Source organism: Culex quinquefasciatus, chromosome 2, assembly GCF_015732765.1.
Source record: "Culex quinquefasciatus strain JHB chromosome 2, VPISU_Cqui_1.0_pri_paternal, whole genome shotgun sequence".
NCBI classification, from domain to species: domain Eukaryota; kingdom Metazoa; phylum Arthropoda; class Insecta; order Diptera; family Culicidae; genus Culex; species Culex quinquefasciatus.
The window spans coordinates 214564322-214589691 of record NC_051862.1 but is presented as its reverse complement, the minus strand read 5'-3'; the positions used below and the strand labels follow the sequence as shown (position 1 = coordinate 214589691).

Genomic DNA, 25370 nt, shown 5'->3' with positions numbered 1-25370 from the left:
ATCAATGATTTATTAAATAATAATCACGGCGTGTTTTCTGGGCAACCTTAAGGAGAAAAAATAGTCATCACTACTTTCAAATGTGTCTTATAGGAAATTTTCTCAGCTTTCTAATGCTTCTAAGAGCGAAATGTTTCATCGGGAAATTTCTGAGATATCTCTATTTTAAGTTTTTTCTTTAAAAATCCTTGATTATTAATTAAACACTTTTAAATAACAGGCCAGGAAACTTGTCAAATTATGTGTTTCATGTGTCTTTTACTCATCAAAATGTGCAGAATAAGACAAGAAACAACTTTGTAGAAGGTTGCAAACCGCTAAACATTTTGAAAATTAAGTTTTAACCGAATTTTTGGATATGTGGGATTTATTCAAATATTAAAATAATAAAATCGTATTGAAATATTATTTTTAAAAGAACAAATAGATTATTACATAATTGATGTGTACAAATAACACCGGTCTGCTCTGATCCAGCTTGGAATTAGCTGATACAACCGAAATTTCTACAGGTTTGAGATTGATAGGGTATTACAAGATTTTTATGAATAAATATAATATTTCCTTAATCAAACACTAAACAGTTGCATGGATACAAAACATGTTTAACACTAGAAATTAAACTGCAAATTACTGTTGCGAGCTTTAGGAGAAATACTTTTCATTAGTATGAAATATTTGTTTTAGTTTTTTTGTATTCAACGATTAGCAATATTTTAGAAGTTTATAAGACTCTCATTTTCAATCTCATCTATAAAATATATATATATATTTCTTGATTTTTTTTCAAATAGTTTGATAAGAAAGTTTTTGTTTGTTTTTTTTTTTGTTAAAATATTATTTAATTTTTGCTCAAACAAAAAAAATGTTTGTGACGGTGTTTTCAACATTCTGAATTGGAAGACTCGACTTTAAGTGCCTTTTCAACAGAAAACATTTTATAAAATTTAATTTTTATTTTATACTGATGAAAATATGACTTTTGAAGCTTGCTACAGTAATATGTAGTATATTTTCGATTTCAAATCATATTTGTATTTATGTTCCAGGTTAATGTTTGCTTAAGAAAATATCAAATTTATTCATTAAAATTCAATAATACCATTAACAATCACAAACCTGCCATAGTTTTGGTTGAACAAGCAAAATCAGAGTAGACACGTGTTATTTGTACACAAAAAATATGTAATTATCAAATAATTCTCGTACAAAATATATTTTTACACTGTTTTATGATTTTAATTTCTGAATAAATCCCATATATTCAAAAACTTATACAAAACATGATTTGCAAAATGTTAAGCGGTTTGCAACCTTCTCCAAAATTTTTTTTTGTCTTATTCTGCACATTTTGATGAGTAAAAGACACATGAAACACATCATTTGACAAGTTTCCTGGACTGTAATTTAAAAGTTTCCAATAAATAATAAAGGAATTTAAAACCAAAAACAATAAAATAGAGATATCTCAGGAATTTCCCGATGAAACATTTCGCTCTTAGAGGCATTGGAAAGCTGAGAAAATTTCCTATAAGACACATTTGAAAGTAGCGATGACTATTTTTTCCTGATAAGGTTGTTCTAGAAAACACGCCGTGTAATATTTTTTTATAATTAAACAATTAGAGAAATAAAAAATCCAAGATGGGTCAAAATAGCGATTATGAAATATGGAAACAATGCATTTTTAATTTAATTTAATTAAAATTCGACTAAATGAGGTCGCAGAGCTCGAATTTGATGATGATTTGGCATGATCTCATAAAAACTTTCGGATAATCGAAATTTCGTAAAATACAGTCTGGACTGTAAATATTTTACCTCTTCTCCCGACGCTACTGACCTAATGCTTTTGTTACCGAAAAAGAAACAAGGAAATTCTATTGTTTCCCGTCCCCAAACAAAACTCTTCATCACTAGTCAAGGTCACAACGTCCCCACGTCAGTCCATATCGCCATGTCCCAGCAACAACCCCCCAACAACAAGCGTCCAATCGCCGTTAATTCTCACTATGGCCAGCAGCAGCAGCGCCGGGATCGCTTCCAGCAGCACATCAACGTACCCGTTTCCCCGCGGGACGTCCTAGATCCGGCCCGGCGACGCCCATCGTGGCGTCCGCCGCTTCACCCCTCCTGGACGTGGAGGAACGCCGGCAACACCTCGAACAACTACGGCGAGGGGAGGTCGGGGGGACTGAAGCGAAGCTATGTTGGGGCGCTGATTTACAGGACCGGTGGCGGAGCGCCGGAGTGCGATTCCGGCGAGTTGGCCGTGCACGTGTTTGACGGGTATCGCGTCAAGATGTGAGTATTTTTTTGGGATTGTTTATTCGTTTAAAAAATGACAGTCAATTTGTTTTTGTTATTTTCAGTCGTCGCTTGGAGACGGAATCCAGGGCTGTTGATCGGTTTTCCAAGAAGAAACCGCTGCGAAGCCACTTGAGTTCGAATCTGTTTGTCGTGCAGAAGCTGGTTCCCGTCCAATATTCGACCCAGACTTATTTTGAGCTGGACTTGGACGGTGGATTCAAGCAGCGCCACGAAGTTACGTTGAACTTTCAACGGAAATTTGTTACAAAGTTGGTGTGTTCGTTTGAGCCCTCGGACAAGTGTTTCTATTCCGAGGCTTATCTAAATGTTTTCTAAAAAGGAGTGTTTCGAAGAGTTTAACCAATTTGTTTTTTTGCTCGTCTCGTGCGAATCAGTTTATTTGGTTTCTATAAATTAATAGCAAATAAAAATTAAAAAGAATGTTTGTTTATGTCAATGAGTAGCTTAACCCCGATGTTCTAAGAATACCTTGAAAAAGCTTTGCTCCTCCTCGGGCACGATGTTCTTTGTGATGGCATTTTTGAGCGCGTGGCGGCAACCCTGCACGTTGTAACCGGGCTTGAACGCGTGGTCCTCGCACTTGAGCAGACCCAGCTGGATCAGCAGGAAGTTCCGGAGGCTCTTAAGCCGGTTGTTCTCCTTGGCGAAGGTGTACGCGTCCGAGAAGAGTGCCTCTGTCACGCGGAGAGCTTCCGAGTTCTTTTCGGAAATCTCCGACAGCTTCAGAATGGTAAAGGCAAGGTAGACAAAGTAGTCCTCACCCGACAGGGCGCGTAGATATTCCCGGAACGCTTCGGTTTTGTCCGATTCTTCTAGCGCGTGGAACATCGTCTCCGAGGGGTAGTTCGTTTGGCAGTACGTCTCTACCGTGTTCGGCAGCGATTGGTCCAGGTCAATGGCGCTGGCGTTCGCACTCTGATCTCCTGCAAGAATGTTCCTAATTTCCGGCTGATAGACACTCCCAGTAGATTCGTCCGCCTGTTCCGACTCGGCGCCCTCTTCGGTCTCATCTCCCTCACTTCCATCGCTTTCCTCCTCCTCTTCCTCTTCGCCATTTTCTTCGTCATCTTCGTCGTCCTCTTCCTCTTCACCCTCGGAATCGTCCGCGTCCAAAGTGTCCAGCGCGTTCAACCTCCCAAACTCGGACAAGCTCTCCTTCAGCTGCTCTCGGCAGTCGTGTCCAAACTGATTCCCGTCCAGCACTAGCGAACTCAAGTTTTCCTTGTTGAACGTAGCGTTCACAATGGCATGTCCACCTTCCGGTCCAATCTCGTTGTAACCAAAATTCAACACCTCAATGCCGGTGTGCGCATCCTGCAGGGCCTCCCCCAGAAAGATCGCGCCCTTCGTCTTCAGCAAACAATCCCCAAAGTTAATCTCCTTCAAATACTGCAGATCGTAAATAGCTTCCGCGATGGCCTCCGCCCCCTTCGGTCCGATCGTGTTGTCGTTCAGGTTTAAAATCCGCAAATTCGCGTTCACCTTAAAGGCCTCCGACAGGGCCGTAATCCCCGGATGGTAAATCCCGTTCTGGGGCATCTCGACCTGCTCGAGCGTTTTGACGGCGGCAAACACCTCGGCCAACGCTTTGGCACCGTCGTTCTCGAGGCGGTTTCGACCGGCGATGAAGACCTTAAGTGGGAGGGGCTTGCCGGTTTTGGAACTGGCCGCGTGGCACGCGAGCAGCGCTTTGGACAGCATTTTACCGCCCGTGATTCCGAGGCCGCAGTTGTTGAGCATCAGTTGCTGGAAATTGATTATAGAGATAAAAAATTAGCTTTAAACATAAAAGTGAACAATAAATTTAATTATTTTAATAACAATTGTGCACGATTATACGATAAATAAATAAATACCCCTTCCCAAAAACTGTCCAAATCCAAGCGAACACACTTGAAGATACCGTGGAGAATTTCCCTTAACCGCAATTCGCAATTTTCAGTGTAAGAACGGGCCTTGACCGATCTTATGCACCAGGTTCCCGACGAACACGCACTGCCCTTACACCTACATCTCACCCTTGCTCTGAGTCAGTACGAGCAACAGGCTAGAACACGCTTTGAGTGTTCTTTTCCGGTTACGCATTTTAACTCGGGTGGTACATTGCGTAGGGTTTGATGTAAGTATAAGCGCCTAACCATTTATAGTGTGCCTATCAACTTTCATTAAAGCAAAAACTGTTTTATTTTTAGTTTGAATTCAAAAACTAACTGTTATTTACTGTGTATTGTTTCTCCTGAAATCTTCCCTAATGTTGATTCGTGTTAATCTGTTGCTATTTCTACTGTCGCGGCGTTTTGTTACAATTTTTGGTCCTAAGCATGTTATAAAAGTTTACCAAAAGTACAATAGTAATATTTGTGTTAATTCCAAATCCAAAAATTGAGTATGGGCTCGAACCTGATTTGTTTGAAGAAAAGGGTGAAGATTGAAAACAATGGACAGTGAAAGAATTATACTATTTGAAGAATCAATAGTAAAATAAAGATAGTAATTTATGAAGTAGATAAAGAAATTAACAATAATTGTTAAATAGAGGTAACAAACAAGCTTAGATTGTATTGAGGGCAATTTACAGGGAAGATGAGAAATTATTCAAATAGATAAATAAAGAAAAGGCACATGATAAACAAAATTTACATCGCTGCCAAATTAAGGGAAAGCAGAAAGTTTGTTACAGCATCAGTTGGTAAAATAGAGTGGGAAAGCGTTGAGAAATAAGAGAATCAAATAAGTAAAATCGAAATCAAATGGAGGATAGTAAACAGAAGCCGTTTTAGAAAATCAGTGAAACAAAATAAACAGATGATAGATGTTAGCTGAAATGGAAAGAAGAGAAACCCCGTTCTGCGATGCTCAGGTACATCCACAGCAGTTGACTCAACATACTGCGAATCAAAACAATACCGTCTACAATCACAAATTACTTCCCTTTCCCATATTGACGCGCCCCTTTCTTCTAGCCGTCTCTACTCTGACTCTCGCTGGTCAAAGGTTTACGAGTCGTTTCCACAGGCCACCAGCTAGGTTACACCTTGCCATCATGATGACTAAACCAAGCCAACGTGGTTTTTTTTTTTTTTTTTGGGAGGGTGATCCAGCCGCACATCGTTGATGTCGAAACCTCTAAACTGGGCCCTCGTTCTGTCACGTCCGTCAGTAGTCTTGTCGTACATTACAACTAGAATCAGATCTGCCAATGAATTAGTACACTTCGACCAAATAAACACTGACGCTGTATGGATCTGACTCTAGAATAAATGCACAGTTGTGTGTTATTCATAAGTCCAAAATGTTCAATTATTCATATAAGTCCAAATATTCATTTGCGGATAACTACCTAACTTGAATTGAATACAAGATTTAAAGCAACCTATCCGAAACCTACTCTTATCTCAAATCCCCGACATTTTAAATATTAACCAAAAAAAAAACGTTTCTTTTAAAACCTGTCTGGCTTCTTTTAAAAAACAAAAAAAAAATAACAGTTGATATTTTACAAGTCGTGAAATGAAAAAGAGACGACCATTTGTTCGTCAGAATTCCAGTAGATCCTCGATTCGCAACAATGGTCGATACAATCATAATCCGACAACCGTTAGTTCAACAGATCAACGAATTTAGTCCGATATCATTTCACTATTGATTGATCGAGACTCTATGGAAATTTTGACAAATCAGAATGGTTTTTATGCTACTTGAATGAAAATCACCGATTCTGATAGAATTACTTAATTCACTGTTACTAATTTTGTCCCTAAATAACTAAAGGCAAAGTATAAAAGTTGATATTTATAGTTAAAATCCTAAATTCTACAAACACTATTTTTTAAACCCGCATCCTAACCTGACACCCACATTAAGATAGGGAAAAATCACATATGTAGCGGTTCATTGTACAAATGTGATATTTCCACTATCAGAGAACCTCCTTGTCTCGATGACAGCTTACCGGCCATCGATTAAGCCCTGAGACTACGCCAAAGTGGGTTCTCGCAGCATGAAGTGGTGTCCATGTGTAAAAATGGAAGCTTCAGCAATATACTGAACACTTCGATTTTAATTCCACATCGAATCAAATCATACTCTTTGCCAAACAAGCATCAAACCTATGACACTCATTATGACAAAGCCCAGGGACTAAACCAAGCCAACGTGGTGGTAAGAAAATAGGACACTTGCAAGGAACCAGAGCCATGCAGGGTTGTTACGGAAAAGTCGAGACAAAATCCGCGCCAGATCCGCGCCGACCCCAAAACCCAATCCGCGCGAAATCCGCGCCATACAAAAAAAATCGCGACAAACATAGAAGAGAGTAACATAATGAATGAAATTTCAAACGAAAAAAGAATAATACAGAAGGCATTTGGATCAGTACCGTTGATCAGTTGTGGATTCATGTCCCACCTGTATCAAATGGAACCTTTTTTGCCATTTCTGAAACAATATTAGCATTTTTTGCAACACTTTAAATATTGTTGCTTTAAAAACAAATTTAGGAAAAACATTGAAATTCAAAAATTTAAAAAAATTAAAACCATAAAATAAATCATCAAATTATAAAATCTAGGAATTTAGTACTTGATAATTCTCGCCAAAACTTTACTACTTAGTTTAGATAAATTTAGAGAAGAAAATAATAGAAATTTGGTGTTTCGATTTTAATAAAATTGGTATTTATTTGAATTGTTAAGCAGATGTTTTAAAAATAGTGAGTTATAATGTTATGTTAAATTTATATAACAGATCTCAATGCATTAAAAAAATCGCTACTTGAAGATTATTTTAAAGTTTCGTATTAAGAAAAAAAAACATCAATAATTTTTAGAAGAAATTTTCTTCATTAACAACTTCTTAGAAATTGATGTTTTCGCACTCAACGAAAAAGATTGAATAATGTAATTCCTAATAATATTTTCCTTTGTAATTGGAAAGAGTTATCAATTATCTTGTTTATCAAAATTGCTATCCGCGCGAAATCCACGCCGGAGCAAAATTAGCCAGCAAATCCGCGCCAGATCCGCGCGATACGCGTCATCCGTAACAACCCTGGCCATGCTGTTTTGTCCAAACAGCACTACGGATGTAGTTGGGCTCCTTCCGGGATGTTCCTCGCCTGGGTGTCAACCGACGAGTATCATCAGTATTACGCACCCTTGGCCTGCAGTGCTTTTAAAAAAAGAATTTATACCCAAATTTTAACTAATGCACTAGGATCAAATCATGCCCCTTGACTTTACAAGGCCCAGGGACATAATTTGATTGAATTAAGATGATTTTAGAAAGATTTAAAAAATGAGTTATTGTCCATTATCGGCGATAAGATAACGAAACTTTGTGAAAGGGCGTAATATTGAATGTTTGGCCCTTTTGAAATGAAAACGGTGCACTTTATCAAAATTTCACTAAAGTACTTTTTGATTGCAAATACGATTTTACATCAAAAAATGGTTTTAATTTTTTAGCGACCAATATTTCGATTTTTTGAAAAAAAAAAACAGTATTGATTCAAAAATTCATAACTTCCCTATGACCAAATAAACTATTTTGTGTCATTGGTTCACCCATACAAGTCTCCATACAATTTTGGCTACTGTCCATACAAAAATGGTATGTAAATATTCAAACAGCTGTAACTTTTGAGTGAATTTTCTGATCAATTTGGTGTCTTCGGCAAAGTTGTAGATATTGTTGAGGACTATTGAGAAAAAAATAGGTACACGAAAAAAATGCAATTTTTTTAATCAACTTTTTTTTCACAAAACCTCAATTTCCCAAAATACGTATTTTTTGATTTTCGAGATTTTTTTATATGTTTTAGGGGACAGAAACATGGTCAAAAAATCTGCCGCCGAGATATGAATTTTTGAAAAAATAGTGATTTTTGGAAAAAAATCGAAATTTCATTCAAAAACAAATTTGACGTTATTTTTTTCGAAATGTTCGGGAAATTTCACGAATGTCAAATTTGTGTTAGCATGAAATTTCGATTTTTTTGCCAAAAATCACATTTTTTTCAAAAATTCATAACTCGGCGGCAGATTTTTTGACCATGTTTCTCTATGGCACAAAAGTTGCGGGTTTTTGTCCCCTAAAACATATCAAAAAATCTCGAAAATAAAAAAATACGTATTTTGGGAAATTGAGTTTTAGTAAAAAAAATGTTGATAAAAAAATCTGCAATTTTTTTTTCGTGTACCTATTTTTCTCTCAATAGTCCTCAACAATACCTACAATTTTGCCGAATTGGTGGTGGTGATCAGAAAATTCACTCAAAACTTACAGCTGTTTGAATATTTACATACCATTTTTGTATGAACAGCAGCCAAAATTGTATGGAGACTTGTATGGGTGAACCAATGACACAAACTAGTTTATTTGGTTATAGGGAAGGCCCCCACAAAGTTTGAGCCAAATCAAAAAATACAAATAAAATCCATTTCCGGTTTGGTAAAAAATTGCTCAGAAAATGAAAAAATAGTGTTTTTTTGCAAATCAAGTTTGAGTGACAAAAAGTGAAATTAAAAATCACCATTTTTTTAACGTGTACAATTTTTTCAGTGTAGTCCTTATCCATACCTAAAACTTTACCGAAGACACCAAATCGATCAAAAAATACAGATTTTGTTAAATTTCATATATCATTTCTGTATGCACAGCTGCCAAATTTGTATTGAAAATTATACGGACAAACCTCGGAACAAACTAATGATGCAAAATGGCTTTTTTGGGCATACCGAAGGTTCAAAAAGATTCAGCCGGATTAAAAAATACAACAAAAAAATCGAATGACCGAAATCTCAGAGAATTGCTCAAAAAATAGCAAGAATAATTTCACGGTCTTTGATAACGATTTATTGTTGTTTAGAGAAATAAAACAAATTACGCTAATTTAGGTGAAGTTTATCGAATTTCGACTCAGCTTATAAATTTTTCTCAGTTTTCTCCTGAGTTGGCCATCCTGCGAAAAATACAAAGTTTGTAATATTCTTTAAAAGGATGCTTAAATTTGAACCTGAGTAAAGATAAGATAAAACAGAGATTTATTTATCTTTCAACCTTAAAAAATCAATAAAAATGAAGCTTGATTTTAAAGTGGCCGTAACGTTATTTTACCCAATATTTAATAAAAAGTAAAATTAATTATTTATGTTTTGTTTATTGGACATTTTCTAAAAAAATCCAGATTTTTAAGAATGACAAAATATTACTGCGGGCGTCGATAATTAGATTTCACGCGCGTTGATACGACCGCAGGAATTTCTTGAAACAAAAAAAGGTTGTTTAAACACAAAGCAACCCAATCTTTTTGGCGCCCACCCCGGACTCACCTGCAGCGTGTAGCAGGCCGTACTCTGGAGCAGATCCACGAGGCCGGTCATCCCGTTTGGGCCGAGTGCGTTATCGCTGCAGTCCAGCACGGTCAGCTGCGCGCCGGCCGTGATCATGCCCTGGCCCATCGCCTTCAGCGCGATCGGAATCTCCGTCTTCATGCGGCCCGTAAACAAATCCTTCCACAGCGCTTCCTTCAGTTCCGGATGCTTTTCGAGCGCTTTGGCAATTCCCTGGGCGGCCTCCACGCCGAGCGTGTTTCCCTCCAGGTTCAGAAACTGCAGGCTGCCGCACGCGTCGATCGCATCGATCAGTTCCTTGGCTGGAAGGGGACATGGGCATTTTATTTTTTTGTTAGGACAGCTGGTCCGGAAGTTTTGCTCGCCCTTGTGAAGGGGCAGGTGTTACTTACCGCCGGCTTCGGTTTCCCATTTCAGTGCTTTTCCCAGGAAGGTGACGCCAGTTTTGGCCGGTGCCTCGCCGAGGGCACTCGTGAGCGTGTTCAGGTCAAAGTTGGACATGGTTACGGGTTGAGAATTTCGTCACTGTTTATCGTCTGCGCGGATTTAGCACTCGCTGCACTCGCCGCCACTTTTTTCTTCGTTGCAAATTTCAACCTTTGAGGTTAGGTGTGTTGTGATGTTTTGTTTGAGGTAAATTTCAAACAGCACACCGCCCATGCAGCAAAATTGAGGGTCGCCACCAGGGTTTTCTGACATTAGCCACCAGGGATCAGTTCTGTCAAGTTTTGTTTATCCAGTCGAATTAGTCATCGCGGGCGAATCAGACGGAACGTGCGTGTACGTGTTTCCCGGAGTTTCGGGTTTAAAAGTGAAAGCAGCGTCCACCCGAGTGGTCAAACAGTCGATATCGGTTGCCGCGTTTGGAGATAGTTCTGCTCCGCGTCCGTTGCCCCAGTGTATGTGGTTGAATCGTGCCGCCAGGATGGTTGTCAGACATCACGTAAAGTCGTGGGAGGATTTCACGAAGCTGGCGGAAAGCCTCCAGGGAAAGGGGGAGCCGGTGCACGTCCTGTTCACCGGTGATAAGGACGAGCAGGGGAATAGCTGGTGCCCGTACTGTGTGAAGGGTGAGTTACATGTGTGGGGGACGGTGTTGATAAACGGGTAGATTTATGATGGTAATTATGTAATTACAACCAAACAATTCTGTTTCGCCAAGTCACCACACCAAGTCGATACTGAACTTACGTTTAGTCTGATCAGGATGATTCGTCGGTTCCATTGATGAGTGTTTCGGTGACTTTCGAAATCATGTGAGGACATGCCAGCGAAAGAAGCACCGTCATTATTGTAATGAGAAGGGGAATGTTTGATAGGGAAGTTCTTATTTACTATTTTAGTGATAAGATAACACCATTATTGAAAGAGGGTGGTAAATAGTTCTCAATGGGAACATTCAGCACTAATCTGGAAAAATCTGGCATCAGGAATGCTACTACATTACCCTATTTTCTTATACTGCTGAAAGGCAGTTTTAAATTTTACTTTGTTCAATAATTATTGTGTGATTAAGAGATACAAACTTAGTCGAGTGCGGGCTGTGGTGAAAATTGTAGTTTAAATATTAAAACAAAAAATAATGTTTAACATAAAACTTCATTTTTTTTTTAAATTCTACCTTTCCTCAACTAAAAAAAAAAAAATGAAATTTAAAAATATATATAATTTTTTTTTTCAACTTTCAATTCCAATTCAATTGTGTTTTTATTAGAATTTAACAGTTCTGCTCCAGGATGTTACATTTGCAATTCAGAGATTTGGAGAACCTTTCAACTGAGATCAATTCATAAGCCTTTGCAGGGAGGGTACATATTTCTACGTTTAGATTTTGCTAACTGGGTGTTCTTTTAGGGTTTTTCAACTTTCACAACACTAAAAAAATAAAATTCTTTGTTTCTAAAACTAAAAAAAATAGAATTTTGTAAATCAAAATTGAAAAATTTAAAGCCTTTAAAAACAAATCTTAAACAAATTTTACATCAAAAAATTCAAAATTTCACATTAAATTTTTTTTTAACATTACTCCGAATTGATAAATTTTATGGTTTCACAATTTAACAATTCTTAAAATTTAATAAATAGAAACAAAAAAAAAACAGAAATCTTAATTCTTCTTATTAACTTATTAAATTCTAAATCAACCAAATTCCAAATTCTGAAACTGAGCAACTCTCTACGAAATCGGGTGATTTCGACCATTTTTATTTTTTGTATTATTTTATTTGGCTCAAACTTGCAGGCCAAGTGCGAATGATGCTGATGATACCTCTTCAGTTGACGCTCAGGCGAGGAACATCCTGGAAGGAGCGTCACTGACTACGTCCGTAGTCCTGTTAGATCAGTCTTGATCAAGACAGTATAGCTCTGGTTCCTTGCAAGTGTCCTATTTTCTTACCTCCACGTTGGCTTGGTTTTCATGATGACCTAGCTGGTGGTCTGTGGAAACGGCTCGTAAACCTTTGACCGCCGTGGGTCAGAATCGAGACGGCTAAAAGAAAGGGGCGCGCCAATGTGGGACAGGGAAGTAATTTGTGATTGTAGACGGTATTGTTTTGATTCGCAGTATGTTGAGTCAACTGCTGTGGATGTACCTGAGCATCGCAGAACGGGGTTTCTCTTCTTTTCATTGCAGCTACCACCTATTTTCTGTTTATTTTGTTTCACTGATTTTCTAACGCGGCTTCTGTTTACTATCCTCCATTTGATTTCGATTTTACTCATTTGATTCTCTTATTTCTCAACGCTTTTCCACTCTATTTTACCAATTGATGCTGCTGTAACAAACTGTCTGCTTTCCCTTAATTTGGCAACGATATCAATTTTGTTTATCATGTGCCTTTTCTTTATTTATCTATTTGAATAATTTCTCATCTTCCTGTGAATTGCCCTCAATACTATCCAACCTTGTTTGTTACCTCTATTTATTAACTGTTGTTAATTTCTTTATCTGCTTCATAAATTACTATCTTTCTTTCACTATTGATTCTTTACATAGTATATTTCTTTCACTGTCCAATGTTTTCAATCTTCACCCTTTTCTTCAAACAAATGAGGTTCGAGCCCTTACTTAATTTTTGGAATGATCAAAGAATTAACACAAATATTACTATTGTACTTTTGAAAAACTTTTATAAAATGCTTAGGACCAAAAATTGTAACAAAACACCGCGACAAAAGAAAAAGCAACAGATAAACACGACTCAACAATAGGGAAGATTTCAGGAGAAAACAAAACACAGTAAATAACAATTAGTTTTTGAATTCAAAATAAAACTAAAATAGTTTTTGCTTTAATGAAAGTTGATAGGCACACTTTAAATGGTTAGGCGCTTATACTTACATCAAACCCTACGTAATGTACCACCCCCGGCCGAGTTAAAATGCGTAACCGGAAAAGAAGGTGTGCATGCCTGGCACGAACACTCAAAGCGTGTTCTAGCGTGCTGCTCGTACTGACTCAGAGCAAGGGTGAGATGTAGGTGTAAGGGCAGTGCGTGTTCGTCGGGAACCTAGTGCATAAGATCGGTCAAGGCCCGTTCTTACACTGAAAATTGCGAATTGCGAATTGCGAATATTTTATTTGGCTCAAACTTTGTGGGGGCCTTCCCTATGACCAAATATGCTATTTTGTGTCATTGGTTCACCCATACAAGTCTCCAAACATTTTTGGCAGCTGTCCATACAAAAATGGTATGTAAATATTCAAACACCTGTAACTTTTGAGTGAATTTTCTGATCAATTTGGTGTCTTCGGCAAAGTTGTAGGTATTGTTGAGGACTTTTGAGAATAAAATAGGTACACGGAAAAATAAAATTTGCAGATTTTTTTATCAACTTTTTTTTACTAAAACTCAATTTCCCAAAATACGTATTTTTTGATTTTTGAGATTTTTTTATATGTTTTAGGGGACAAAAATCCGCATCTTTTGAGCCACAGAGAAACATGGTTAAAAAATCTGCCGCCGAGTTATGAATTTTTGAAAATATAGTGATTTTTGGAAAAAAATCGAAGTTTCATGCAAAAACAAGTTTGAGATTTTTTTTAAATGCAAAATTGAATTTGCAATCGAAAAGTACTTTACAGATTTTTTGTTAAAGGGCTCCGTTTTCAAGATATAGCCACCGAAAGTTTGATTTTAGCGAAATATTTGCAGTTTTTCAATTTTTAAAAATAGTGACTATAGTGACCATTTCTAAAAATATTTTTTTGAAAAGTTCAGAAAATTTTCTATATGATTCTCTAAGAGACATTGAAGATTGGATCTCTGGTTGCTGAGATACAGCGGCTTAAAGAAAAATAAACAAAAATAAACAAAATAAACAACTTTACCGATGATACCAAATAGATCAGAAAATTCACTCAAAAGTTACAGCTGTTTGAATATTTACATACCATTTTTGTATGGACAGCTGCCAAAATTGTATGGAGACTTGTATGGGTGAACCAATGACACAAAATAGCATATTTGGCCATTGGGAAGGCCCCCACAAAGTTTGAGCCAAATCAAAAAATACAAATAAAATCCATTTCCGGTTTTGGTAGAAAATTCTAAAACTTTTGTATTCTTACATTGTAATTTTTTTTGTAAAATTCTTTTAGTTACAGTTTTTGTAATTCCTAAGAATAAGAATAAAAAAAATCAAAATTAAAAAAAAACGGAATTGTAGAATTCTAACATTTTAAAATTCCAATATTTTTTAAAAAATATATAACAATAATAATTTTGAATTGCAAAATTGTATTTTTTTTTTTTCAATCACACGGTTGAGAAATTTTGAACCATCCATAAACCACTTTGACACTTTAGAGGAGAAGGAGGGAAGGGGGGGACGCTGTGATTTTCAAACAATTGTTTTTTGGTCCCTTACAAAACTCCAAATTTAAAAATCTTTATTTCAAAGAAAGTACAAAATTTTTAGATTAAAAATGAAACATTTTATGGTTTCAGGATTAAAAAAAATATTTAAAGATTCAGAAATTCTTACAAAAGTGTTTACATATTAGAATTCAAAAATTCTAAATTAAAATAATTCTTATATTTAGAAATAGAAAAATTTAATATTTTGAGACACCGAAAATTTTTAATTATTTTTCTGGATTTTTTAATTTTTAAAAGGATCAGAAAAATCAAAATTTTGAGATTCTCAATAATTTTGAAATAATTTCAATAATTTTGAAATTTCAATACCGTAAAACGGGGTGACTTTGATAGCCGGGGTGACTTTGATAGGTTTGCGATTTTTCCGCAGAATGAAGAGTACAATTAAATTACGCAAGGAATGATTTAGAAACATACTGACCGTGGTAGAGAAGTGTTCAAAGTACCTCAAGAAGAACTTTTCATAAAATTTTGACAAGTTTAAAAGTTAGTTAACTATAGTTTAGAAAATGTTGATGAAAGTCATTATTTTAAACTTCTCAAAGTGTCATGATTTTCTCAATGAACATGATTTTTGATCGAAAAACAGAATGAATTTTCGGATTCTTTGGACAATTTTCCACTAGGAGAAGGTCAAAAAGTTTGTAAATAATAAATAATATGTGTTTTGAAACACAATTTAAAAAAATCTCCAAATGTATAGGCAATTTCAGTTGAACAAATTTCATGTAAAATGTGAAAACTTGTGATTCGTGCTTCGAATTCAGTATAAAATGTAATAAAAACGATTATTTTATAAACAAAACTAGTTTAAACAAATTTCAGGCAAAATGCCGACTTTTTAACAATTTTACCTAAAATTTATATGTAGTTTGCTAAAAAGCTTATACCCTTAGTTAACTAAATATAAACATCGTTTTTTTTTTCTTAAAACTATATCAGCTACTTTAGTGATGGTACATTTAGCGTAAAAATAAAGTTTGAACATCTTAAATATGATTTTAACAAGAAAAACTATGACTATCAAAGTCACCCCGGAATTAAAACTAAGAATTTTTAACGTAACTATTTTTCTAAACATTATTGAAAAAACTTTTTTCCGAAATAGTTCTTGGACTTTGTGTGGCCTACCCCAGTACATGTTTTAAAAATAAGAATCTTGAGAAAAACCTTACCTGTTGGAAAATATTCTAAAAACAAGTTGAAATCCTATCAAAGTCACCCCGGTTTACGGTATTTCAGAATTCCAAAAAATTAAAAAATCGGATGCTTGAATTTTGTTAAAAAAACAGAATTTTAAAATTTTCAAGTTACTATGTTATAAACACTAGCGTGCCCAGCTCTTTGAGGAAGGTGGGGCAATAATATGAACGTTTTGAAAAATACGTCATTTGTGGACATCCCCTGACAAACAAATTTCTGGGGATGGTGGGGCAGTTGCCCTACCCTGTGCACGCTAGTGGTTATAAAGCTCAAAAATTCTTAAATTTTAAAGTTCAGCAAAAAATCTATAGTTTCGAAAATTTAAAATTATCAAAGAAAATTTCTTGGTTAAAAAAATCTTAAATCACAAAAAAAAAAACGCAAAAATTTAAATTCGGGAATTATAAAACATTAAAATTTTGAAATCTTCAAATAAGTCATAAAATTTTTAAATCCTCAAATTACTTGATACATTTCAAAATACAATATTTTAAAATTTTCGAATTTATCTTACTAAAATCCCAAAATTTGTAAATTTTATAATTCCGAAATATTCTAAAAAAATGTTATCCGGAAATTCTTGAATTCAAAACTTCTGAAATTACAAAATTCTTATTTCAAAGTATGAAAAATACCAAATTCTAAAATTCTGGAGTAAAAAATATAAAAAAATTGATATTGTAAAGTTTTGGAATTCTTATTAAAGGAATTTTAAATTTCTGAAAAATCAAAATTTCAAAATACATATGAAATTTTTAAAATAAAAATAATAATTTTAGTAGGTATTCTAACAATCCAATTTTTTTTTATTATGTTGTTTTGTAATTCTGAAATTATAGAATTAAAAAAAAATTAAATAATCCAAAAACTAAAATCAAAATTAAATTTAAAAATTTTGAGATTCTTCAGTAAGATTTTCAAGCTTGAAAATCTTGAAATTTTAAAACCTTCCCAATTTTAAGGTTGTTAATTTCTAAAATTCGGATTTTTTATGTTTCATGATTTTTAAATTCAGATTTTTTTAATATTTGGTTAAAATTTATTGTTCGGAAAGAAACATTAAAACAATTTGAAAATTAGTAAATTTTCAAACTCGAAAATTCTAAATAAATTATTTTTTTTCTAAGATCTTCAAACTTTAAAATTCAAATTACCCTACTAAACTCCTAAAAATCTTCAATCCTAATATTACAAAATCATCAAATCCCTTAATTGTTAAATTTTAAACATCGGACAAATAGTTAGAATCTGAAATTCACAAAAAAAAACACATCAAAATTCTTTCACTTATTATTAATTTTACAAGATTTCACATTTTACGTTAGACAAGTCGTGAGATCTTTTAAAAAGATGCAATAATTCCAAATATTGAAATATTTTTACGACAGTTAAGTTTATTTTAAACAATGGCTTATAATAAATTGCAATCATCGATTGCGAAAACCAATTGAACTGCCTTTGTACATTTTAAAACCACGCTAATTTCCTTTTAATTACCTTCGCCAGCTGCACCCGTCGTCGAGGAGGCCCTCAACAGTGGCGTGGCCGCGGAAAACAGCCACTTTATTGCGGTGGAAATCGACCGGCCCTTGTAAGTATTTATTTATTCAAAACAAGATTAGTCCCCAAGGAGCTTAGTCACAGCACGTTAATTAAGTCACGATGACTAGTGGAAGGTTCGTGCTTGTATCGCTCTGACACGTGGCTCTTTTCTGCAATTTACAGCTGGAAGGATCTGAACAATCCGTACCGCAAGGATCCGCGCACGAATTTGGTCTTTTTGCCCACGCTGCTTCGCTGGAAATCGCCGCAGCGGCTCGATGGCGAACGGGTTTCGAGCAAGGATCTCGTCGAAATGCTGCTGGGCGATGAGGATTAAAGGCGAGTCTCTTTTTCTCCACGAATGTTTCGGATCATAAAATGAACAATAGCAAAGCAACATCCCTTTCTGTGACATCGGTTATATATTAAATGGTCATCACTTACTACACTAAGATGCTGCATTCGCTTCTTAAAGTACTTCCGAACGTCCCTCGCTTAATAGTTACTCTTATACTTTTTGATTTCGATCATGATCACGTGAATGTTGACGAGCTGTGCGCGGGCGCTGGGCGTGAGCAGTTTGTAGAACTTGTGATAATACTGCACGAGTTGGGCGAGCGCGAGTTGCAGCAGCTGCGAGCCGGTCACCAGCGACGGGAATGAGAGAAACACCTCGCGGTTCAGCTCCTCGAGGGATTTTTTCCAGTTGACGGAGAAGCTGGCCACGAGCTGGAGCGATCGGCGCTCCTGCCGTTTGAACTCGTCCGTTTGTTCCCTCTCCAGCAGCTGCTCGCAGTCCTTGACGTACTGGATGATTCCGCCGAGGTGGGGCGCCAGGATTTCCTCCACGTACTCGGAACTGCGCGTGCTCAGCAGCTCGCGGAAGGCTTCCGCTTCCTTGGAATTGTCCCGGGTGCGTTCCATGAGGACTCCCAGCACCAGGTCGTAGTTGTTAATCAGATAGATCAGCTGCTCCTTTCGGGTGGTGAAAATTGCAGCCATTCGCAGCATGAAACACTTGACCTCTTCCTGCAGTTCCAGCAGCAGGTGGCTGACCAGCTCGTTCGGAAAGTTTTCGGAGATTCCGACGATGGCCGCGGAGAATTCCGCGTAGCGGCGGGTGATCTGAAATCAAACCGGTTAAGATTCAACAGGAATGAGTTTAACGAATCAACTCACGTAATGCGGTCCAGTTTCTTTGGGGAATTTGGTCGGATCGCACTCCTGGATGCTTTGGATGTTCATACGGAAGACCTGCTCAAAGCGAGGCCAAATGACCGCCTGGAGGTTGTCCCAATACTTGTCCAACGCCGGAACGCACCGTTTGTGGCACATCAGTTGATAGCGGAGACAAAGTTGGATGCAGAGAAAGAGGGCAATCGTGTCGTAACAATCCTGGACGTAAGTTTCTAGGTTTTTCTGGAAGATAAAGCAATTTATAGAAAGGAAACTCCTCATTCCAAGTCAAGCAACAACTCACAATCAGCATCGTCATCGTCTTGCCCATAATCTGGTTAAACAGCTCTTGCGCCTGCGGTCCGCGCACGATGAAGAACTCCGTCACAAACAGATACTCCCGGCAGGCATTGTCCACGAGGGCGTACTGCTCCGACCGGAACAGCGACTCGTACGGATAGCGCGTCTTTTGCTGCGCGTGTGGCACGATTATCGGTGCCTCCAGCTGCTGGTTAAGTACGTCCCCGCGGTCCCCAATCGAAAACACGGTGCTCTTGTTCTTCAGCGAGCTGGTCTTGGAAAAGATGCTCCTCGTAACCGTGTCCTCCAGCCCCATCAGATCGTCCTTCGAGACGGCCTCCTCGAACTTGAGCGCGGCCAGCCGCGTCGAGTAGCTCTTGAAGTAGCTGTAGTAAATCTTGCCCATCGTGTCAATGTACTCGTTGCAGATATCCTGCGCCACGCCACGTTCATTCGACAATATAAACTCGAAGAAAAACTTAAACTTTAGCATCGCGTTCTGCGGGATCTGGTAGTTGGTCATCGGTTTGCGGAACTTGTAAATCTGTTCCATGCAATACACCCGCAGCTTGCTCATCGCTTTGATCTTCAGCTTAAAAAGGACCTCGGAGATGTCCTGCGAAGATTTCGACTCTTTAAAGTTCAACTCCTTCATCAGATTCAACTTATGGTTAAGCTCCATCAAGTGCGTCAAAAACTCCTTCTCCGTTACCGGAACCTCCATTATGGTCTGTATCATCTCCTCCGGAACGGCCATATCCTCAATAAACTGCGACAACTGCGCACGAATCGACTGCCTGTTCGTCAACTGAACCGACATCGAAACGGATTTCTTCTGCAGCGTCGTAATTTCCGTGCTAATGTTATTCAGCGCACTTTGAATCTCCATCAGCCCAGCCTCCATCCGCTCCAGTATGTTCGAAGTGGTTCCAATCTGGTTGTGCAGATTTGCGATATTCTGGCTCTGCGCGATATAATCCTCAATCGAACGATTCTCCACCTCCTTGAACTCCTTCTCGATCTGGGCCGAGTACTGGCGCAGGTCGGTTCCCGTCGTTTTCAGAAGCTCCTGCACTTCGCCGTCCTCGATCGTGTCGCTGGTGGACATTGTGGTTCCCAATTCCTTGCCCTGATGGGCAGCGAATGACCAAGAAGGTTAAAGTTGCCTCAAATAAACGAACAAACAACAACAACCTTGTCCTGATATAAAGTGTAAACTAACAGGATGTCATTGAGAAATAGAATTACAACTACACTGATTTTCAATGCTTTTTTGGTAAATTTTCTAAAAGTTTGAAAAAAAATTCTGCAATAAATATTCCACGTAGGAAAAGTTTTGTTTTTGTTATGACAATTCTCGCTTGCTTTTTCAAAAAGTCCTAAAGAATTGTTATAATCATTATGCTGCATGGGATCGTTGAATGACACGCACAGTGTGTGAATGCTTCGAAATAGACAAATCCAGCGAAAGCTCAACGCTGCTTTTTGATGGTGAGAGATTTGACAGCTCCCATACTAAATGTCTCGATTTTCACACTTTTTGTTAATTTTCTTCTAAAATAAAATACTTAACATATGAAACCTATATATTTTTGGTGCCCAAAATTCCTGCTGAATCGAATGGTGTACTTATCTCAATTGCAAATTTTTCGAACAGTTTTTATTTTAATAATATTCTAGACACATTTTGTGCACCTAATCAATCAATACTTTTATCATAAATAATCATTTTATTGCTTAAAAATTGAGTTTTCCTGAGCTCCCATATTCAAATACATGGAAGCTGTCATTTCTAACACCATTGGCCACCTAGCGGCCATTTCAAACTGGATACGTCTATAGTTATAATTACTTTTTCTTACACGGAAAACCGGCATTAGTCTTTAAAGACTTATTTTTAGCCTTTTTTGAAGTTCGGTCAGTATTGTCAGAAAAAAGCCTAAAAATTAGTCTTTTTGCCTTTCTTACTAAAGAAAGGTATAGGTTTTACTTTAAGCCAGGACGTCATTTCCATCTTCGTAAATATGTCGATTCAGCATGAATTTTAATCGGAAAAATCGTCAAAAAATCACACTGCATCGATTTTCGACGCTCTATCGATTCACCTTGACAGAACTCGTCTATCTCACACCCTCGAATTTTGAGAAAATAAATTCCGTGGAGGTCGAGTGATGTTCGTATGTGGTAAAATTTTGCTAAATTTTGTGTCGCGCCGTTCTCAGCTCCCATATATCCGATTTCGATTCTTCTAAATGCAGATGAAAGCTAGTGTGCTGAACCTGGGCGAGTTGCCTCGCAAATTTCGAAATATCCATCTGTTTTCGGATGCGGCCAGACTTTTCAACAAAATACACAGTTTTCAAATGAAAATATGGTCAATTTTTATCATTTTCATATTTTTATTTATCTCAAAATTGCATTTTTCGAGCTCTACAACCTCCCAAATTTTCATCCAGATCCATAATCTGGTTCTGGAGTTAGAGCCGTTTGATTAACCTACCAAAAGAAAAAAAATCCCTAAAAAAAGGTAAAAGCCCACCTGGTGACCTTCGCCAACATTTTTCATTTCTGATTTTATTCAAAATTTCTTGCTACATTCATAGTACAAACCATGAGTGAGCACCTGAAACAAATTCGACATCGATCGGCAATCCCGATCAATTTTTAGACCGATTTACTTTTTGCCTTTCTTACTATTGCCTTTCTTACTAAAGAAAGGTATAGGTTTTACTTTAAGCCAGGACGTCATTTCCATCTTCGTAAATATGTCGATTCAGCATGAATTTTAATCGGAAAAATCGTCAAAAAATCACACTGCATCGATTTTCGACGCTCTATCGATTCACCTTGACAGAACTCGTCTATCTCACACCCTCGAATTTTGAGAAAATAAATTCCGTGGAGGTCGAGTGATGTTCGTATGTGGTAAAATTTTGCTAAATTTTGTGTCGCGCCGTTCTCAGCTCCCATATATCCGATTTCGATTCTTCTAAATGCAGATGAAAGCTAGTGTGCTGAACCTGGGCGAGTTGCCTCGCAAATTTCGAAATATCCATCTGTTTTCGGATGCGGCCAGACTTTTCAACAAAATACACAGTTTTCAAATGAAAATATGGTCAATTTTTATCATTTTCATATTTTTATTTATCTCAAAATTGCATTTTTCGAGCTCTACAACCTCTCAAATTTTCATCTAGATCCATAATCTGGTTCTGGAGTTAGAGCCGTTTGATTAACCTACCAAAAGAAAAAAATCCTAAAAAGGTAAAAGCCCACCTGGTGACCTTCGCCAACATTTTTCATTTCTGATTTTATTCAAAATTTCTTGCTACATTCATAGTACAAACCATGAGTGAGCACCTGAAACAAATTCGACATCGATCGGCAATCCCGATCAATTTTTAGACCGATTTACTTTTTGCCTTTCTTACTAAAGAAAGGTATAGGTTTTACTTTAAGCCAGGACGTCTTTTCCATCTTCGTAAATATGTCGATTCAGCATGAATTTTAATCGGAAAAATCGTCAAAAAATCACACTGCATCGATTTTCGACGCTTCGTCGCCAAGTCGACAAGTTGTCAAGTTGAGCTTCGAATGCTGGCGCGAGAATGCTGGCGCATTTATTTGCTGGCTCGACTTATACTCGTTTGTAGTAGCTTGTCTACCGATGTTTCCTACAACATGTAAGATATCGTAGCTTTTCGGTTTCTTTTGCCCTGTTTGTTTTTGCATAACTGTCCAATGTTTATTTAAAAACTTTTGTGACATAGGACATTCATCCGGCTACAATCTATTTGTTTTCCGTGGGCTCCGAAAATCGCCTAAAAGTAGACTCAATTTTTTCGTGATTTCGTAAGTTTATTTAACAGGGTTCATTTGATTCCAATAGGAGCTTTCTAAGCTTTTCATCGTTTATATCGTTTTCAAAGTTTTCAATGCTGGCGACGCCAATGGCTTTCTACCTAAGGTACTCGTGATTGAGTGTGTAGTAGTGCGGTTGTAAAAATAGCTATCTCTGACTCTGCCACATTCGTAGAAGCTGAATGGCTATCTTCCCTGCACCGTGCGGCACACGCGGTTCACTTATACCTCGGGTTTTCTTTGCGCCTACCGCGGTGTGCGTTGTCACTGGCGCATGTGAAGCTTGCTATGCTCGCGTTTGTCATAAACGCTTGTTTGATTAAGAATATGTACGATTTAAAATATTCTTTTGGAGAAAATGGCGTTTTTTGTTTCTTTTGGAAATCATATCATTTATAATACTTTGCTTTCATCATAAGACTTTCTTCTTCTTCTAAACAAAGTCAATGTTATGAATTGAAAGAAGTACCATCGTTATATTCTTTAGTAAGAAAGGCTCTATCTCACCCCAGGTGGGATTAAATCGGGTTTTTTGGGCCTAAATTTTAGGCTTTTTTTTAGAACTTAGTGCAAAACTTAGAAAAAGACTAAATTTAAGGCTTTTCTGTACTATAAACTTTGGTTCACGATTTGACATGTCAAATCAGAAAAAGTTGAAGTTGCCGGTGGTGGTTGCTGTTCGTCGGAAAGGGGCAGGATTTTGGCCGGTTTGCAGGTAAGTTTTTGTGTTTTTCCTGCCGGAAGGTTCGGCCGGAGTGAGACTGCTGTTTACCGGGTTCCCAAATTCTGGTTCTCGGTACGGTGGAGGAAGACGGGAAGGCGTGTTTTTTTGCGGATGCAGGAGGGAAGCAACTTTTTTTTGTGGACGGCGTGGACGTGTAAACAGAAAATGGACGTGTGGACAGAAAATCGCGGAATGAATCCGCCGGGGATTGAAATCCAAAGTGGAAGCGAAAAAGGACAACGAAGTGGACAACGAGTGGACAACCGACGGTGGCGGTGAAAATTATGGTGGTGGTGGTTGTGTTTATGTTAGTGAATAAGTGGTGTGTGTGTGTGTGTTTATGAGCGAAAATTATGGAGGTTGTGGTTGTGTTTGTGTTAGTGAATAAGTGGTGTGTGTGTGTGTGTGTGTGTGTTTATGAGCGAAAATTATGGAGGTTGTGGTTGTGTTTGTGTTAGTGAATAAGTGGTGTGTGTGTGTGTGTTCAAAAATTCAAAAATTTAAAAATTCAAAAATTCAAAAATTTCAAAATTTAAAAATTCAAAAATTTAAAAATTTAAAAATTTAATAAATTTAAAAATTTAAAAATTCAAAAATTCAAAAATTTTAAAATTTTAAAATTCAAAAATTCAAAAATTCAAAAATTCAAAAATTCAAAAATTCAAAAATACAAAAATTCCAAAATTCCAAAATTCCAAAATTCCAAAATTCCAAAATTCAAAAATTCAAAAATTCAAAAATTCAAAAATTCAAAAATTCAAAAATTCAAAAATTCAAAAATTCAAAAATTCAAAAATTCAAAAATTCAAAAATTCAAAAATTCAAAAATTCAAAAATTCAAAAATTCAAAAATTCAAAAATTCAAAAATTCAAAATTCAAAATTCAAAATTCAAAATTCAAAATTCAAAATTCAAAATTCAAAATTCAAAAATTCAAAAATTCAAAAATCAAAATTCAAAAATTCAAAATTCAAAATTCAAAAATTCAAAAATTCAAAATTCAAAAATTCAAAATTCAAAAATTCAAAATTCAAAATTCAAAATTCAAAAATTCAAAATTCAAAAATTCAAAATTCAAAATTCAAAATTCAAAAATTCAAAATTCAAAAATTCAAAATTCAAAATTCAAAATTCAAAATTCAAAATTCAAAAATTCAAAATTCAAAATTCAAAATTCAAAAATTCAAAATTCAAAATTCAAAATTCAAAATTCAAAAATTCAAAATTCAAAAATTCAAAATTCAAAAATTCAAAATTCAAAAATTCAAAAATTCAAAATTCAAAATTCAAAATTCAAAATTCAAAATTCAAAATTCAAAATTCAAAAATTCAAAATTCAAAATTCAAAAATTCAAAATTCAAAAATTCAAAAATTCAAAATTTAAAAATTCAAAATTCAAAATTCAAAAATTCAAAATTCAAAAATTCAAAATTCAAAATTCCAAAATTCCAAAATTCCAAAATTCCAAAATTCCAAAATTCCAAAATTCCAAAATTCCAAAATTCAAAATTCAAAATTCAAAATTCAAAATTCAAAAATTCAAAATTCAAAATTCAAAATTCAAAATTCAAAATTCAAAATTCAAAATTCAAAATTCAAAAATTCAAAAATTCAAAAATTCAAAATTCAAAATTCAAAAATTCAAAATTCAAAATTCAAAAATTCAAAAATTCAAAAATTCAAAATTCAAAAATTCAAAATTCAAAAAAAATTCAAAAATTCAAAAATTCAAAATTCAAAAATTCAAAATTCAAAAAATTCAAAATTCAAAATTCAAAATTCAAAATTCAAAAATTCAAAATTCAAAATTCAAAAATTCAAAATTCAAAAATTCAAAATTCAAAAATTCAAAATTCAAAAATTCAAAAATTCAAAAATTCAAAATTCAAAATTCAAAATTCAAAATTCAAAATTCAAAATTCAAAATTCAAAATTCAAAATTCAAAAATTCAAAATTCAAAATTCAAAATTCAAAATTCAAAATTCAAAAATTCAAA

At 35.9% G+C, this 25370-nt stretch overlaps 4 protein-coding genes across 4 annotated transcripts; 2 read left to right on the top strand and 2 right to left on the bottom strand.

The window, feature by feature from the left end:
• The first annotated feature begins 1901 nt into the window (after positions 1-1901).
• LOC119766837 lies at positions 1902-2761 on the top strand. The gene is made up of 2 exons (XM_038252910.1): positions 1902-2304; positions 2373-2761. Exons 1-2 carry the CDS (start codon positions 1958-1960, stop codon positions 2644-2646), a joined length of 621 nt encoding a protein of 206 aa, XP_038108838.1. The 5' UTR covers positions 1902-1957; the 3' UTR covers positions 2647-2761.
• LOC6038005 (ran GTPase-activating protein) lies at positions 2686-10307 on the bottom strand. The gene is made up of 3 exons (XM_038252909.1): positions 10076-10307; positions 9663-9985; positions 2686-4077 (listed from the first exon to the last, which is right to left on the bottom strand). Exons 1-3 carry the CDS (start codon positions 10182-10184, stop codon positions 2776-2778), a joined length of 1734 nt encoding a protein of 577 aa, XP_038108837.1. The 5' UTR covers positions 10185-10307; the 3' UTR covers positions 2686-2775.
• Positions 10308-10414: 107 nt separating this feature from the next.
• LOC6038004 (thioredoxin domain-containing protein 17) lies at positions 10415-17763 on the top strand. Its single transcript, XM_001847799.2, has 3 exons — positions 10415-10753; positions 17276-17360; positions 17495-17763. Exons 1-3 carry the CDS (start codon positions 10585-10587, stop codon positions 17646-17648), a joined length of 408 nt encoding a protein of 135 aa, XP_001847851.2. The 5' UTR covers positions 10415-10584; the 3' UTR covers positions 17649-17763.
• LOC6038007 (vacuolar protein sorting-associated protein 52 homolog) lies at positions 17713-20120 on the bottom strand. The gene is made up of 3 exons (XM_001847802.2): positions 18792-20120; positions 18491-18730; positions 17713-18436 (listed from the first exon to the last, which is right to left on the bottom strand). The coding sequence occupies exons 1-3, from the start codon at positions 19893-19895 to the stop codon at positions 17807-17809; spliced, it is 1974 nt and encodes a 657-aa protein (XP_001847854.1). The 5' UTR covers positions 19896-20120; the 3' UTR covers positions 17713-17806.
• Between the last annotated feature and the right edge of the window lie 5250 nt (positions 20121-25370).